Genomic DNA, 17,991 nt, shown 5'->3' on the forward strand with positions numbered 1-17,991 from the left:
CATCCCCCTGCCAAATCAGTTTAAACCCACTCCAACAACTCTATTAAATGTGTCTGCTAGGATATTGGACCCCTTTGGGTTCAGTTGTAACCTGTCCTTTTTGTACAGGTTGTAAATCCCCCAGAGGAGGCCCTAGTGATCCAGGAGTATGAAGCCCTGCCCCCTACACCAGTCTCTCAGCCACACTTTAATACACCTGATCATGCTACTCTTGCATGTGGCACAGGCAGCAGTCCTGAGATTACTACCCTAGAGGTCCTGCTTTGCAGCTTCTTACCTAACTCCCTGAATACTCTCTTGAGGACCTGGCGAGAATGGCAAATGTTGTTCAAGTGTTTTGTCATGATGAGACAAAATGCTACTAACATATGTACAGGAAGCTTACATGATGTATTGATAGAAGCTTTCAATTTTACAGATCCCATATTCATTTTCCTATTTTGAACGGGAACTGGGAATGAGGGATCTGCAATAATAATATTCATTTTGATTGAAGGGTAAATAGGAATATCCTGTTGACACTTCAAGGAGATCAATAAGAATCTCCTGCTATTTAAGAATTATTTGATATCTGAATTAATCTTAATCATATATTAAATAATTCTTAATCTGCATGGCTAATTGAAAATAACATAAAAGTAACTGCGATCTGTGCTGATTATAGAAATAAAACAGGCATTATGTTTCATTGTCAATGATATAATGCAATAACTGAAAGAATTTCAGGCAAGATAGCATTGCTGACATAAAATGTATCCACTTTTATCTTACATAAATATTTTAGTCGAATTTGCCCAATAATCTCAGGAAAGAAGTTTTAAGAGCAGCTTGCAACAGGAGTGAATCTGCTTCTCTTACCATTTAAGGCCATACATTCCAGATCATAATTATCTATCAAATGTAAATTGTGGTATTTTCCCAATTTCCTAACATTCTTGTTTGATGATGCTTACGCCAAAGAAATAGTTTTCTCTATTCACTTTATCTGGGCCCTTTTGTAGTTTTGATCATTGTAAACCAATCACACCCCATTCATCTGTGTTCTATAAAAAGCTATGGTGCTATCTTAAGTGTATCCACATGACAGGTCCTTCATTATTCTTTTCTGCATCCACTCGAAGGGCCTCAAATCCTTCCCAAATTTGCTCCCCAAAATTTGACACATTGTAGCAAAGGGAAGTAAATTATACAAGGTTCCTTGGTTTCGCACTCTGTCCCTTTGTTTAAAAAGCCCAGACCATAAGCCCATAAGATATAGGAGAAGAAATGGGCCATTTGGCCCATCAGGTCTGCTCCACCATTTCATCATGGCGGATCCATTTTCGTTCTCACTACTCCCCATAACCTTCATGTCCTGTCTAATCAAGAATCTTTCAACTTCTTCCTTAAGTATACGCAATGACTTGGCCTCCACAAATGCCAGTAGCAGCAAATTCCATAGATTCACCGCTCTCTGGCTAAAGAAATTCCACCTCTTCTCCATTCAAAAAGGAGGCCCCTCTATTTTGAGGCTGTGTCCTCTGATCCTAGGTTTCTCTACCATAGCAAAAATATTCTCCACATCCGCTCTGTCATGGGCTTTCAACATTCATTATGTTTCAATGAGGTCATCCCTCATTCTTCTGTATTCTAGTGAGTAGAGGCCCAAAGCCATCAATCCCTTTTCAATCCCAGAATCATTTTCCTGAACCTCCTTTGAATCCTCTCCAGTGTCAGTACATCCTTGGATAAGGGGCCCAAAACTGCTCATAATATTCCATGATGCCTCACCAGTGCTTTATAAAGTGGAATTACATCCTTGATTTTATATTCTAGATCTCTGAAATGAATGGCAACATCACACTTGCCTGGTTTACCACTGACTCAACCTGCAAGTTAACCTTTAGGGAATCCTGCACAAGGACTGCAAAGGCCCTTTGCACCTCAGATTTTAAAATTTTCTCTATATTTATGTAGCCCCCGGTAAGCCCCAGGCTCGCTCAGCTCGCTTCCGTCTAGGGGGAGCAGCCCTCGGCCCCTCCAAACTGGGTAATCAGCTGGTGTGGATGCTGGGTGATGTCCCCACCCCGCCAAATAACAGACAGTACACCATATGCGATTAAATGATTACACTTTATAGATCTTACTGGAACTATGTACTTAATAGAGATACAATATAAAAGGAAAAGTAAAAGGCGCCAAACTTATCAAAGTCCAACCACTTCATGCACAACTCAGTTAACAAAGTCTTCTTGCCACCATTCAATCCCCTCCAACCTCCTCAACCCGCCACCTGGGACCAGCCACGGTGGTCGACCAGACGCTCCACACGAATCTGTCCTCATCTCCTCTCCTCGCCAAAAACCCTGGGCCTCAGACCCCCGCTCGGGGTCCGCTCCGTTGCCCAGCTTACAACATTGCGTCTTCTCCCTCTAAACCCCTCGCGCTGTCTCCACAAAAACCCGCGCAACACTAGCTTACAATCCCACAAGAAAGAATACCATCTATTCCAATTGGTTAACAAATGAATACAATTCTCGTTGTCAGTAATTATAACCCAAACAAACTGCGAGAGAAAGCTCTCTCTCACTAGTTAACATAACAAAGAAGCATTTTTATTTTTAACATAACAAAGAAGCCACTTTATTAGCCTTAGCAGTAACATAAAAGAAGAAACCCCTTACATTTAGAAAATAGTCCACACTTCAATTTCTTCTACCAAAGTGCCTGACCATACACTTCCTGTCACTGTATTCCAATTGCCCCTTCTATGCCCATTCTCCTAATATGTCCAGGTCCTTCTGTGGCCTCTCTACTTCCTCAAAACTACCTGCCCCTTCACCTATCTTCGTATCATCTGCAAACTTGGTCACAAAGCCATCAATTCCATCATCCGAATTATTGACATATAATGCTAAAAGAAGAGGTCCCAACACAGACCCTTGTGGAACACAATGAGTCACCAGCAGCCAACCAGAAAAGGCTCCCCTTTATTCCCACTCTTTACCTCCTGCCAATCAGTTAATGCTCTTTCCATACTAGTATCTTTCCTGTAATACCATGGGCTCTTAACTTGTTAAGCAGTGTCGTGTGTGGCATCTTGTCAAAGGCTGCCTGAAAATCCAAGTGCACAACATCCACCGATTCTCTTCAAAGAATTCCAACAGATATATCAGGCAAGATTTTCCCTTGAGGAGACCATGCTGACTTTGGCCTAATTTATCATGTGCTTCCAAGTACCCCAAAATCACATCTTTAACAATTATCTCCAACATCTTCTCAGCCACTGAGGTCAGATTAACATGAGCTATAATGTCCTTTCTTCTGCATCTCTCCCTTCTTGAAGAGTGGAGTGACATTTGCAGTATTCCATTTCTCCGGAACCATGCCAGAGTCAATTGATTCTTGAAAGATCATTACTAATTTCAGCACAATCTTTTCAGGCACCTCTTTCAGAACAGTGGTTCCAGGCAATTTATTTTCCTTATTATTTTTTTCAAGAAGCTGTAAAATGATAGCTGGATAAAAAACTATTTATTATGAAAAATAGCTGAAAAATTAGCAATGGTGCTTGCAGAAAGCCCTTCATGCCCTTCATTTTTCACTTATTATAACCAGTGGTTTACTGCTAATTAATACTTTTGTTTTGCAATGTAAAAAATGCACTATTGCTGCCAAACTGAACACAGGACTTTCCCACAGACAGCAATGACCAGATAATCTCACTTCTTTTTTAATTGATGAATAATTATTGCGTAGGAAATTGTGGATATGCACTATGATCTTGTACAGAAGATGCCATGAGTTATTGGACCTCCTGGGAGAGCAAATGGATTCTTGGCTTACTTTGTATGTGCTACATCAGTACGATGGTCTAAACTTCTGTTCTCAAGTCCTGGAAGGGAGAGTTAAATCCACAACTTTGAGTCTGTGCTACCCACTGAGCCATCGCAAAGAAATCAAGGCTGAAAGAAGATGAAACATATCATTCTTAAAATTTATGTATAGATTATACTTGACCAATATGGATAGGTCATTTGAGTAAAGGGTAGTGGAAAGGTGATCAGTCATGCTAGATAACAATAAGTATATTTCACAGTAGTGTCAATATCTATAATGAATTCCTAAATATTTGTTTTCAATAAAGTTTGTTATGGGTTGGTGAGTGAAAAGAGAATTTTCATTTTTAAATGATACATTGCTAGCTAGCTGAGGTTAAGGTACTGTTGTGATCTCTTGAAGGTTCTTTAGTTATATTACAGAATCAGAGAACATTTTTGCAGTTTGTCTTAAATCATTGGTTTACCTTTTGACAGGAGATTTCCTCATGGATGGAGTGGTATTGTTTGTGTTGTAGCCAGTGTGCAGTCAATGGATCAAATTATTCTGATATTCTTTATCAGTCCTGGCTTGTCCAACAATCATGGACATAAATTGGAAAGTAGTAATCAGACAGGCAGATGGGCACCTTTTACCCTTGACCCACTTCTCCTAAAAGGTTAAGTCTTTGAAATTTGGATCATAGTGATAGAGTTCTAAAGCGTACAAATGGGCCCTTCAGTCCACCATAATCTATACTGACCATCACTCCTATATTGATTCCAATTGCCTTGTTCATTCAATGACCTGTACAGATCTCTTGTATGTTGATACTGTTCCTACCTCCACCTCTGACACCTTATCCCCTAGACCAACTACTCTTTACGGGGAAAATTTACCTCCTTCCTCTCACTTTAAATCTATGTCTTCTGGTTTTAAGCAGCCCTACCATTAGGGGCGAATAAAGGACACTCAGACAGGATCTGCCCTATCTGTGTCTACCATATCTTTTGTATATCTTCGATTATGTCAGTAATCACCCACCTTAAATATTCTGCTTCTTTCCCTTGCAATTGGGCTGAAGCACATACCACCAAGTTCAAGGACAGCTGCTATCCTACTGTAATAAGCATATTGAATGGTTCCCTAGTACAGTTAGATGGACTGTTGACCTTTCAATCTACCTTATTATGATCTTGCACCTTATTGTCCATCTACACTGTAACACTCTATTCCCATGCTGTTTTTATTTTGCCTGGTACTATCTCAATGCACTGCTGTAATTAATTGATCTCTATGAATGACATGCAGTACAAGTTTTTTACTGACCTCAGTACATGTGAGAATGATAAACCAATTTACTTTAATCATATCTCTTCACCTACTTTGCTGCAAGGAATACAATTCCAACTTTCCAATCTCTTCTTCTTCAAGCTTATAATTACAGAGGCATGAGAGAGGAGCTTGTCAAGGTGGATTGGAGGAGGATACACTGGAGGGAATGGTGGCAGAACATAGGTGGCTGAGGTTTCTGGGAATAGTTCACGAGGTGCAGAATAGACATGTCCCAGAGAAGAATTTGTTCTCAAATGGCAGGGGTAGACAGCTGTGGTTGACAAGTGAAGTTAAGGACTGTATAAAAACCAAGGTAAGGCGTATAAGGTAGCAAAAGTGAGTTGGAAGTTGGATGATTGTGAAGCTTCTAAAATCTAACAAAAGGCAACTAAAAAAGCTATAAGAAGGGAATAATGAAATATGAGGGCAAACTAACCAATAATAGTAAGCAGAACACTAAAAGTTTTCTCAGTTACATAAGGAATAAAAGGGAGGTGAGAGTTGGTATTGGATCACTGGAAAATGATACTGGTGAGGTAGTAATGGGGGACAAAAAATGGCAGATGAACTTAATGGGTACTCTCTTCAGTCTTTACTGTGGAAGACAATAGCTGTATGCCAGCAGTCTGTGAGTGTCATTGTTATTACTAAGGGAAGAAGTGCTAGGCAAACTCAAAGGTCTTAAGGTGGATGACAACTGGACCAGATAGACTACATCCCAGAGTCCTGAGAGAGGTTGCTGAAGAGATAACAGATGCATTGGCCATGCTCTTTCAAGAATCACTTGAGTCTGGCATGGTCCCAGAGGGCTGGAAAAATGTAAATGTCACTCCACTCTTTAAGAAGGGAGGAAGACAAAAGATTGGTCTCTTTCCCAGTTAATCTAAATCGTTTGTAAGCTTGGACAACTTCCTTCACTGTCTATCATTAACTATGGTGTCATCTGCTAACTTACTAACCAGACCACTTACACTCCATCCAACACATTAATGTACTGTATATGATATACAGTACATGTCTCAGCACCGATCCCTGCAGCATTCCACAGATTACAGCTTTCCAATATCAAAGTCGACCTTCCACTTCAGCTTCTGACTCCTATCAACAAGCCAATTTTGTATCTGATCGGCAAGCTTACCCTCCGTCACGTGTTCTAACCTTTCGGACCAGTCACCATGCAGTAACTTGTCAACAGCCTTTCTGAAGTCTATGTAGACACCCTGCATCAATCCTTTTGTGCACCTTTTCCAAAAAAAACTCAATCAACTTCATGAGACAAGATTTTCCATGCACTTAGCTACGCTAATTAATCGTAAGCAGTCCTTGCCTTTCCAACTATGAATGAAACCTGTCCATCAGAATCCTTTTCCAACCACTAATATAAGGGTTTGAGGGTACAAAGGTCATTGCCATTCAGATACGTGGCTTGTCACTGTTGCCTTTCTCAAATAAACGCAACGTTAGGTATCCTTCAGTCTTCTGGTACCTAACTCAAAAATCTCTCATATCATCCTAGGGAATTTATCCACTTTTATGCATTTCAAGATCTCCAGTACCACCTTCTTCCATAAGGATCATCAAAGAGGAAGGATTACAATTACGGATTTAATATATAGGTTGTCATTCTTAATAAAAGATTGGTAATTAAATTTAATTGGTGCTCTAGCAAAATTAAGAACAGCTCATAAAAATCTTCTGCCATTAGGGTTCTGCCATTTCAATTGTTTTTACTCCATGGTGTTTATTAAACTAATATCTGAATAGCATTGCTGGCCCAGCAGCCTATTAATTGGCTCACAAAAGCTAACTACTATTTTATCAGGGTATAATGAAATAAGTTTATCCACTAGAGTGCATGGAAAATAGATTTATACTAAACTCATCAAACCTATTTTGGTCCAAGGCCATTAACAGCCACTCTAATGGATCACGATGTCTAGCACATCCTAAAGTACTGTATATTAAAGACATTTCCCCATTAGGAAACAAAAGTAATTTTCATGTTGGCAATGTGAATTTGCTTTTCTATATTTACTAACACTTTACTTTTTGCTTTTGTAAGCTAAAGTCTTGAAGATTGAATGCTGTATTATAATTAACTCTTGGGTACCCTGTTTTGAACTATCTTCCCAAATAGAACTTCTTAACAATTCCCGTGAATTGAGAATTTTGTTCAGATTATGTGTGTTTCATATAGTTTAGAAAAATTGAAAGTGTGGGTCGGGGAGAATATTGCATTTGGTTAAATATTCATTGCCTTTCATTGCACAAGATAACTCTGATATTGAATTTCAGAACTAGCATCCCATCCCCCAATGTGCAAATATTCGGCTGATTTGAAAATCTTGGAAGCAGCAAAGGACAGACAAGGGATTGCAGTATAATGCCCCACTCCTGCTGACTAAGTTAACTTTAGGAACTAGTATAGTTACATGAGACAAAGCACTTGAGTAAGTTTAGCATGTATTTATCATTTGGTCCCATTGTCTTAATGTTCTGTAACTGAAGGTTGTTGATTCATTTATAAATTTCTCATGATAAGCTTAATTTATATATTTTGCCTAATCTTCTGGGACTTTACTGATCTGTCTAAATATCTTATAAAGAGGGAATAGGTAATGACTTAACAGTGAAGTTAAGTCATTTTAAAAAAAAGTGAAGCTTGTATTCTTTATTTGATGACCTGTTCTTTCCTAAACCTGGAATGCCATCTAAAATTACCACCTGCAGTCCACACCTGTAAGTACTTCACCTGTATCAGGTACACAGGGCTAATGATACTGGCTCTTTGCCTTCAGGAAATGGGCAACACAATCTAAATATCACTGTGCCCTAGGCCTCATGTCCAGAATACCCCTAAATGACTTTTAAAGCAGGTAAAACTCTGATTTTTGCTTCCTTTTGAAACTGTAACTGTTTATCAGTTTCCACATGACTTTGACATTCAGGGTTATTAAAAAGTTATTATAAAATAAAATTGTAATATTCATTGCCAATGTATTATACATCTGTAAACCATTAAAACATAAGTAATGTTGTACCTGGTTTACCAGGTCTAAGATCAGTTGGGTGATTTCTCCTGCAAGACAGTATCAGATAAATCTGGTTCTTCCTTCTTTGAGAATGTCTGAAAGCTGGCATTTTTCCTGATATTAGACATGGCCATGGCAATTTGACTTGAGTGTAAGTCCAGTTTTAATAAAACAACAAGCCTGAAATTTGATGGCAGCTCTAAATCAAGCCCCACATTTGAGCCATGGAGATGGAAACAAGTCCTTCGGCCTCAATGTCCATCAGGCCATCAACTCCTATGTATACTAATCCCTTTCTTCAGCTTGGCCCATTGCATTCTATACTATAGTGTTTCAAGTGGTAATTTAAATCTTAATTGGAATGGGACTATGTGCCTCCTTCCCTGTCTCAGGATATTGTATCATACATCATTTTTTAATAAAAATATATGTAATATTGGTTTCACTTGCAAGATGGAATCCAAGGAATTGAATGCGACTGGTAAAAGCAAAACACGAGATTTAGCAGATGCTTGAAATCTTGAGCAACACACAAATTGCTAAAAGAACTTGGCAAGTCAAGAAGCATTCACAGAGGGGAATAAACAGTAAAAATTTTGAGACTGAGATGTCAGCTCTTTATTTGCCTCCATAAATGCTGCTTGACTTGCTGAGTTCCTCCAGTATCTAGTGTGTTCTGGTAAAAGTATATTGATGTGATGACACATATAGTCTGAAATAGATTCTTACTTGGCTATTTGTATATATTTTTGCTCTAGGAGAACACATGTAATATTGATGGGCTCTGCTATGGTGCAGGGGATCGTAATCCAAGTAGCCCTTGCCTTTTATGCAAACCAGATTCATCCATATTTGAATGGACAATTATTGAAAGTAAGTTGATTCACTTTCCATGATCTCCGTTTGCTTCCAGAACAATTTGACTGTATTCATTCTCTTTTATTGTAATGGAATATCACAAAACATCAGGTTTAAAATCACTTACACATATGTTGTTCGTGCAATTTATTTTTTATTGACTGAAGCCCAGTAGATGCAAAATATAATTCAGATCACATACAATTCAGTAAAGGAGATGAAATGAGCCAGAGTGTGTCATTCTTCAAAGCATATATTTACTTTCTGTTGTAAATGATGTGGCAAGAAATTTCACCCAATATTTTTGTTTATTTAAAAATATTGAAAAGATTTTTAAGGATATTGCGCCAGATCCTCCTTTAAAAACAGAGAGACCAAGTGTATTGGTATTATTCAGCCAAAGATTTCTACCAAAACTCAATGTGTGAGTCAATTAGCCCACTCAAATTCTACATATCACATACTTCTTAATAGGATCTAAATTGTCGCCACTGATTCATTATTGGAGTACCCTACTCTGTTGGAGATAATTCAGAAGACAAGTAGCACAGATAGTTGATGGTTGGGTTGTTATTCTCTGATCTTGGCAATTTACTTGCAAACGTCTCGTTGCCACGTAAGGGAGACATTGTCAGTGTACCATTGATTGTGGCATGCTCTTTGAATGCTTGACCTTTATGTACTTTTCAATATGTTGATTGGACGTCATTTTGGAAACACAATCCTCAACCACAATGCATAAAGTTCACCACACAGCCAATCAGTGACAATGTTTCTTACCATCGTCACAATTGAGCTTCCGAAATGATGCCCAATCAGTATATTGAAAAACATATAAAGGCCAAGCATTCAGAAGACATACTACGATCAATAGCACACTGACAATGTCTCTCGAGTGATGACGAAACATTTGCAAATAAGTTGCCAAGATCAGAGAACAATTCAACCCAACCACCCTATACTGTGTCCGTCATTTTAGGGCATGCCAATAGCTAATGGATATTGCGACCAGGCATCAAAATGGGTTGTCCTTCCATGTAAAGGGACAGACTGTTAAGTATGGCTGAGCCATACTAACAGTAATTATTTTATTCCTTGTAGCTGTTGTAAATGATGTTTTTATTTTGTTTTTGCAGATAACCACCCTCCAAAATTACATGCTTCACAAGATAAACTGCACACTTTTGTTGGTGAAAATTTTGTGTATCAGTTCTTGGCTACTGACCCAGAAGGTTCTGTTGTTGTTTTCAACATGGATTCTGGTCCCCAGGATGCTAGTCTCTCTCCTGCCGGACTGCTTGTATGGAGAGTTTCTTTACAGAATGTGCAGGTCTTCACTTTGTCTCTGACAGATGACTGTAACGCTGAAACCAAAGTGACAGTGGAGGTAAGGATTATCAAGTGGGTGAAGATGTTCCCCTTAAGGTTTTGTGTACTAATCCAATTTCCTGTATAGTAGGAATTGTAAATTTTCTATCAAATGATCAAGCCTTTCATGGGATGGCCAGATTTTCCTACTCATGAAAATTATCAATGTATAGAAATTGAATTTTTATGAAATCTTAACACACTGTGTTTGTTCCACGATTGAGATAATAGATATTGCTGATGTAAAGTTTTTTTAAATATAATAGAACTAAGTGCTGATAATGGGATGAATATATTGGTGGGTGATAACCAGCAAGGACACAATAAACCGAGTGCCTTTGAGTATGTCGTGTATCACTTATCATTCTTTTGAAGGGAAGTATGAAATATAAGACATAGGAGCAGACTTGGGTCTTTTGACCCATTGAGTCTACTCTGTCATTGCTGATTTATTTTCCTTCTCAACCCACTCTCTGGCCTTCTCTTCTTAACCTTTGACACCCTTCCTAATCAAAAAATGTACCCAATGTTTTGGCCTCCACAGCCCTCTGTGGCAATGAGTTTCACACATTACCACCCTCTGGCTAAAGAAATTCCTCCTCATCTCTGTTTCAAAGGGACGTCCTTCTATTCTGGGATTATGGTCTCCGGTCCTAGACTCGTTGGATGTTGGAAACATCCTCTGCATGTCCACTTTGCCTAGAGCATTCAAACATTGCATTAAATTGAGCAATTCTGGCCAGCAATTCCAAAGGAAAGTGCTGGTGTTCAGTTACGCCATATATGTCAGTCCTTGATTGCATAGATTGGAAATGGTAAATAGGATAAGTTCAAGTTCACGTCATTGTCATTCAATGTATACTGCTAAACAAAACAACGTTCTTCCAGACCAAGGTGCATGATGCAGTATATATATAACACACACAAAACACAAAGTAATATTGCCACAAATAAATTAATGAATAATATGGTGCATTTGCAACACAAGTAAAAAAAATAAATGGTATAACGCTACTGGTGCTTTATATGTGATGTGACCTGGGTGGTGGCATGGTGTTCAGTAGCCTTACAGCCTGGGGAAGAAGCTGTTGCCCATCCTAACAGTTCTTGTCCTTGTGTTACTGTGTTTATTTCCTGATGGTAGGGAGTCAAAGAGATTGTTGGGAGGGGTCACTGACGATGTGTACACAGTGCTCCTGATAAATGTCTCTGAAGAGTGGAAGAAAGACCCCTTAGCAGTCCTCACAATCTGTTGTGGGGACTTGCAGTCAGGTGCCTTGCAATTCCCATACTAAATGTGATGCAGCTAGACAGGAAAACACTCGATGGTGCTCCTGTAAAAATTGCTTAGAATAGGGTCAGTGGAACCTCATCCATCACGATCTAGGAACTAGAGACACTGCTGTGCTTTCTTGACCAAAGAGGAGGTGTTGAGGGACCAGGTGAGATTACCTTTTATGTGCACTCCCAGAATCTTGGTGTTCCTAACTCTCCACGTAGGAGCCGTTTATGTGCAGTGAGGATTGGTCAGCCAGCACCTTCCTAATGTCCTCAATCATCTCTTTGGGTTTGAGACTTAAGTTATTACGCTGACACCTTTCTACCTCTTCTCTGTATGCTGTCTTGTTGTCGTTGATGAGCCCAATCATTGTTGTGTCATCAGTGAACTTGATGATTTGGTTTGAACTGGGTATAGCAGTGCAGTTAAGGATCAGCAGCGTGGGGTGGGGCTGTGCCTGCAGATCCGGATGGTGCCGGTGCTCAACGTGATGGAACCAGAGATGTTTCTGCCAACACAGACTGCGGCCTCACACACAAAATGCTGAAGGAACTCAGCCGGTCAGGCAGCATCTGTGGAAATGAAAGAGCAGTTGACGTTTTGGTGTGGACTGTATATTCATTTTCATAGATGCTGCCTGATCTGTTGAGTCCCTCCAGCATTTAGTCTGTTTGGCTTTGGATTTCCAGCATCTGCAGATTTTCTCCTGTTACACATTGTGGCTTTTCTGTCAAGAAGTCCAAGATATAATTACAGCGAGAGGTGTTGAGACCCAGTGAAGATGTTTCAGCAGCTTGCATTTGGCCCTGATAAATGCAGATGGGTGACGATTATAGGAGGCAACCAGGCAGGATAGGCAGCTGATTCTAGCCCAGTTCACACCACTGATATTGTGTAAGGCAGCCAGCGGTTCATGTTTATTTTGCAAGTTTAAATGTGTTTATAAGTTTTAATATCATATCCTGCAGAAATACTTATCCATCAAATAATTAATATAATTTTAAGCCAGTAATACATCATCAAAATTTTAACAAACTACACTAAATATTTTGGATATATTTGTTGAGTAAAATAATTATAATATGGTTTATAACCTGTATTTTAGTAGGACTTCAAACTCATGGTTTAAGTTCAGATTGTGTTTATGTTAATGTCTATATATAGAATGTAGCTTTTGGATGTAGATTAAAGTTTGAACAGCAAAGTAATCATAAACAGAGTGGTTAAATGCTATGAGTTACTCAGTATTTTAAGCTGGGAGTTGTATATCATTGGAATTCTCTACCATGGCTTCCACTGTTCAAACAGTGAATATATTAATGAATGAGAAAGCTGACCTCGTATGATCTTATCGGGTGGCGGAACAATGTGGATGGGCCTATTATAGGTATAAAATAGGTAGCCTATTTTGCGTTTTTACTTTCTTTTCAACTCTTAGTCCCAAAAAGGTTTGAATCCAACAAGTTGTTACAGAACTCTGAGGAAATTTTGAGGTTGTTCTTTCCCCTGTGATGGAAACCACAACTACTTGCCAATAAGTTTCTGTTAGAAACACAGGAAGGAAATGGGATTAATCTTCCTGACTACATACCTAGTTTAGAGTTGATTTTAACTTAGTTTCAAAACAATTTTTTTGGTTAGCATTTTTTTCATTTAGTGTTCTGTGAATTCTTCCCCAGTAGTTGGCTACCTATTAAGAGTGTTATTAGAAGCTGTTCCTGCCCACCCCAAAGTCCAAACATTCAGAAGACTAATTTCTGAACAATAAAGTGACATTTCTCTTTTCCACATGAATCTGGGTAGTTATTTTATTAAGTAATGTGTTACAGATGAACTGAAAATAAAACAGACCATTAATGGAAATTTCAATTTGCACTATTACTATTTTTTCTTTAATATGAGGTTTTAAAATTAAACTGTTCTTTAAATAGTAATAATGTCACTATAACAATAAAAGTCACATCTTTGGGAGCTGCCAAGCAGTTGAATTATGTACCTCAATCACCATATCAAAATGATGTTTTCCCTCGCCTTTTGTACCTCCTTACCTCTCTTTTGCTTTTTGTTATGCCATTCATAATGCAACTGCAAAACAAAATTTTTAGTGTTAACCTGTGTTTTCATTAATAAATTAATTATAATCTCGTGAAATTATAATGCAAACTAAAAAGTAGGATAGAACTGCCCATTTCACCACAGTTTAATCATTTCATCTAACCATATTACTTGGGAAATTTGAGATGTATGTAGTGCCACGTATAAACTTTATCATACTGTTATAATGTGTAATATTCTGTTTTCTGAATAGGTCACAATAAAGTCATGCAACTGCTTGAATGGAGGGTCCTGCGTTACAAATATCAACTTTCCTCCAGGGAGCGGAGAATACCTGTGTATATGTTCGACGGGTTTTGAAGGAAGCTTCTGTGAAGTAAATATTGATGACTGCCAATCCAATCCATGTGAGTTTGGAAAGTGTGTGGACGAAGTCAATAGTTACTCATGTAAATGTCAAGAAGGCTTTCAAGGTAAATAGTTTCTATGCACTGCAATAATCACAGAAGGTTTATTTTTCAATGTTTGATTTCCTCAGTTTCCAGCTTTCCACAAATTGCTTTTAGTTTCCGATGTTCAATAAAGTTTTGTGGAATAGGGTACAGTGGGTGGATGTCTCTGACTGTATGAAGAATAATAAAGCTTGCTGGCTTTTCATTGCTTCAAAGCCTATTTTAGTTAATTAATAAATGAACCAAGCACTGATAGATTTATTAATGGTATTTATGCCTGGGGGTAAAAAAGAATGAAAATAGAGAGAAAGGAGTGGCAAGCACAGATGGCCAGTCCTGACACATGTACAGTACTGTACAAAAATCTTAGACACATTAATTTATAGAGCTTCAGTGTCCAAGAATTTTGCACAGTACCGTAGTACTTTTATATATCGCACTGAACTGCACAAAAAATACTTGATAAATTAGCAAAGACGAGGAAATCTGCAGATGCTGGAAATTCAAACAACAACACACACAAAATGCTGGTGGAATGCAGCAGGCCAGGCAGCATCTATAGGGGGAAGCGCTGTCGATGTTTCGGGCCGAGACCCTTCATCAGGACTCACTGAAAGGAAAGATAGTAAGAGATTTGAAAGTAGTGGGGGGAGGGGGAAATGCAAAATGATAGGAGAAGACCGGAGGGGGTGGGATGAAGCTAAGAGCTGGAAAGGTGATTGGCGAAAGTGATACAGAGCTGGAGAAGGGAAAGGATCATGGGACGGGAGGCCTCAGGAGAAAGAAAGGAGGGGGGGTGGAGCACCAGAGGGAGATGGAGAACAGGAAAACAACTAAACATGTCAGGGATAGGGTAAGAAGGGGAGGAGGGGCATTAACGGAAATGAGAGAAGTCAATGTTCATGCCATCAGGTTGGAGGCTACCCAGCCGGTATATAAGGTGTTGTTCCTCCAATCTGAGCTTGGATTCATTTTAACAATAGAGGAGGCCATGGATAGACATATCAGAATGGGAATGGGACGTGGAATTCGTTGACAGCACTTGATAAATTAGATTCTGATATGGGTCTCTATTGTGGAATGAGAGTGGGAAGAGGGTAGAGAGAGGGGATCCATGGTTGGGTAAAGGGGAAAGGAGATGAGAGAGAGTGGGAAGCACCAGAGAGACATTCAGATTCAGATTCAGATTCAGTTTATTGTCATTTAGAAACCACAAATGCAATGCAGTTAAAAAATGAGACAACGTTCCTCCAGAATGATATCACAAAAGCACATGACAAAACAGACTACACCAGAAAATACACATAACGTTTGGCAATCCCCAATCCAGAGTCCGGAGAGGCTGCTGCATATTAATATCGCACTACCATCTTAGCGCATTCCCCGGAAAGGAGCTTTAATCCCACCAGACAAAACAACACCAAAAACTAAAGCTACAAGACCTGCACAAAACCACATAGTTACAACATATAGTTACAACAGTACAAACAATAGCATAATTGATAAAAAGAAAAGACCATGGGCACAGTAAAAATAGTCCAAAGATGTTAAAAGACTATAAGTTCAAAAGAAACCACCACACTGTTTCCACAAGTCCTCAGGGTCCCGACAGACTTGTCATCCCACGCAGGTGGCAGAAGGGAATACCCCCACTATGGACTTCCATGGCGCTGCCCGACTCAGCCTCGCAGACGCAGCACACAATGAAAGCTCCATCAGAGAGACATTCTGCAATGATGAGTTGTTCAGAATCAAATGAACTTGCCTGGTGTTTCGGGGCTAGCTGTTTGTACCCACCAAATCCCCTCCCCCACCCTCCCCGCCCTGGCACTCCCTCTTGCCACCTGTCCACCACCCCTTCCCCAGCACTCCACCCTCATCATTCTCAACATTGTTTGCTCTGGCCAGATTTACAACTCGCTCACCACTCTATGTTGACAATACAATACTGTACAGAAGTCTTGGATACCCTAGCTATATACATTTATTGTTATCTATTGAGGTACAGCGTGAAAAAGATCCTTCCAGCCCTTTGAGCCATGCTGCCCAGCAATCCCCTATATAATCCTAGCCTAATCATGGGACAGTTTACAATGATCAACTACCCTACCAACTGGTATGGAGAACGTACAAACTCCTTACAGGAAGCAGTGGGAACTGATCCTGCGTCGTCTATACTGTAAATCGTGCTAACCACTACGCTACTGTGCTGCCTACTGTACCTAAGATATTTGCACAGTACTGTAGAAAGAAAGAACAAGTGTTTTTTTCCTTCATCCCCTCTTTTTTTCTTTCTTTTGTATCTAGACTGTTCAGCAAGTCCAAAAAAGCTCAGATGATTCTGTTTTGCCCAAATTTCAGAGCATTTGCAAAACATTACTTGACCTCTGTTTAGTTTCAACCTATTACAAACGTTTATTTGTTCCACCCATTGCCTCCTCCACCTTCTCTGCCACTTTCTTTCCCTCTTTCTCAGTTCTGATGATTTTCAACCCAAAATGTAATTGTTTCTCTTTCCACAAATGCTGCCTAGCCTGAATATTTTTACATTTCTTGACTTTAATTTCTCTAACAAAACACTTGATACACATTTTTGGCAACTGTTGTGATATTCATGGGGCAACTATAATCCTTTGCACTATCTACAAAAGGGTACATTTTTATACCTCACTACTTTCAATTCTGCAGTGACAATACATTATTGTGAAAGGTGGATGAACCTCCATTTAAGTGTGCAACACTGCCAAATGTTATTTCACCTAGAATTTCCCTTTATTATAATATTGCCATCCAAGAAAGAAAACTTTTAATCAGGAGTAGAGTATCACTGAACATCCCCACCTATGTCTAACTCATAACTGCTCAAAATGAACTTAAAATCAGATTTGAATTAAAATAAATAATTCTGCCATTTATGGTATAATGGGCTGCTAATAATCACTGTTAACCACAAATAGGTGATGCTTACTACTGAGTTCCTGGAAGATTCTCCATTGAAGTATGAATGACTTTTGAAGAACCTTTTGGGGGTAGAGGCAGTGGAAGACAATGAGAGTCAACAATATAATCTTGTGATAAGTGTCATTATGGATAGATAAATATTTCATCTGTCGTATTTTGAGGGCTATGATTCCAAAGGTACAATTGTAAAAATTAGGTTTGTAATTTTTTTTATTTCGCTGCCTCTCCCCTCCTCTGCCACTAGGTCCCAATTGTCAAGAGGATGTCGATGAGTGTGTAGAAAATCTCTGTTTTCCCACGGTGCCCTGCTATAATACATTTGGCTCCTATCGGTGTGGTTCATGTCCTTCAGAAATGGATGGCAATGGAAGTCTGTGCACACTGAAATGTATGTAATTCTTTGATTGTATGTGCAAGTCAACATTATATCTTCATAAACAGATTTTTATCAGTGAGTCAATTATTGTTCTTATACTTTATTCTACCTGAATGAATTACTGACGATCATTCCACAACTATTGCAGTAACTGAGGTCTTCAATGAGGACTACGCTTTTGAGGATGACGTTGCTGCAAGAGAAGAGGAGTTGCAGGAGGTGGATGTTGTAGATTATGTTACTGACATAAATGAGATCACAGACACAGGACTACTAACCAATGAGGGTCAGCAAAGTTCCATCATCACCAGCTCTGGCCCTGGCAAGTAATAATCCAACTAATACTATTAATAATGAAGTTAATACCAATTAGGAAGCTGAAATTAAGCAAGGTAAAGCAAGACGTTGTAAAATCTGTTGTCAATAGTTTAGTATTATACAGAAGTTTCCATGTCTATAAGGAAAATTGGCTGCCCT

The 17,991-nt window shown here is 39.0% G+C and overlaps 1 protein-coding gene across 3 annotated transcripts in view; it reads left to right on the plus strand.

The window, feature by feature from the left end:
• vwde (von Willebrand factor D and EGF domains) overlaps nt 1-17,991 on the plus strand; it is a 222,673-nt gene that overhangs the window by 122,020 nt on the left and 82,662 nt on the right. For all 3 annotated transcript variants that reach the window (XM_073054145.1, XM_073054146.1, XM_073054147.1), the window contains exons 16-20: nt 8,924-9,038; nt 10,160-10,410; nt 13,979-14,198; nt 17,383-17,526; nt 17,663-17,836. In XM_073054145.1, coding sequence (XP_072910246.1) covers nt 8,924-9,038; nt 10,160-10,410; nt 13,979-14,198; nt 17,383-17,526; nt 17,663-17,836 — 904 coding nt within the window. The remainder of the gene's footprint in view (nt 1-8,923; nt 9,039-10,159; nt 10,411-13,978; nt 14,199-17,382; nt 17,527-17,662; nt 17,837-17,991) is intronic.

This window comes from Hemitrygon akajei, chromosome 8 (assembly GCF_048418815.1).
Source record: "Hemitrygon akajei chromosome 8, sHemAka1.3, whole genome shotgun sequence".
In the NCBI taxonomy this organism is placed as follows: domain Eukaryota; kingdom Metazoa; phylum Chordata; class Chondrichthyes; order Myliobatiformes; family Dasyatidae; genus Hemitrygon; species Hemitrygon akajei.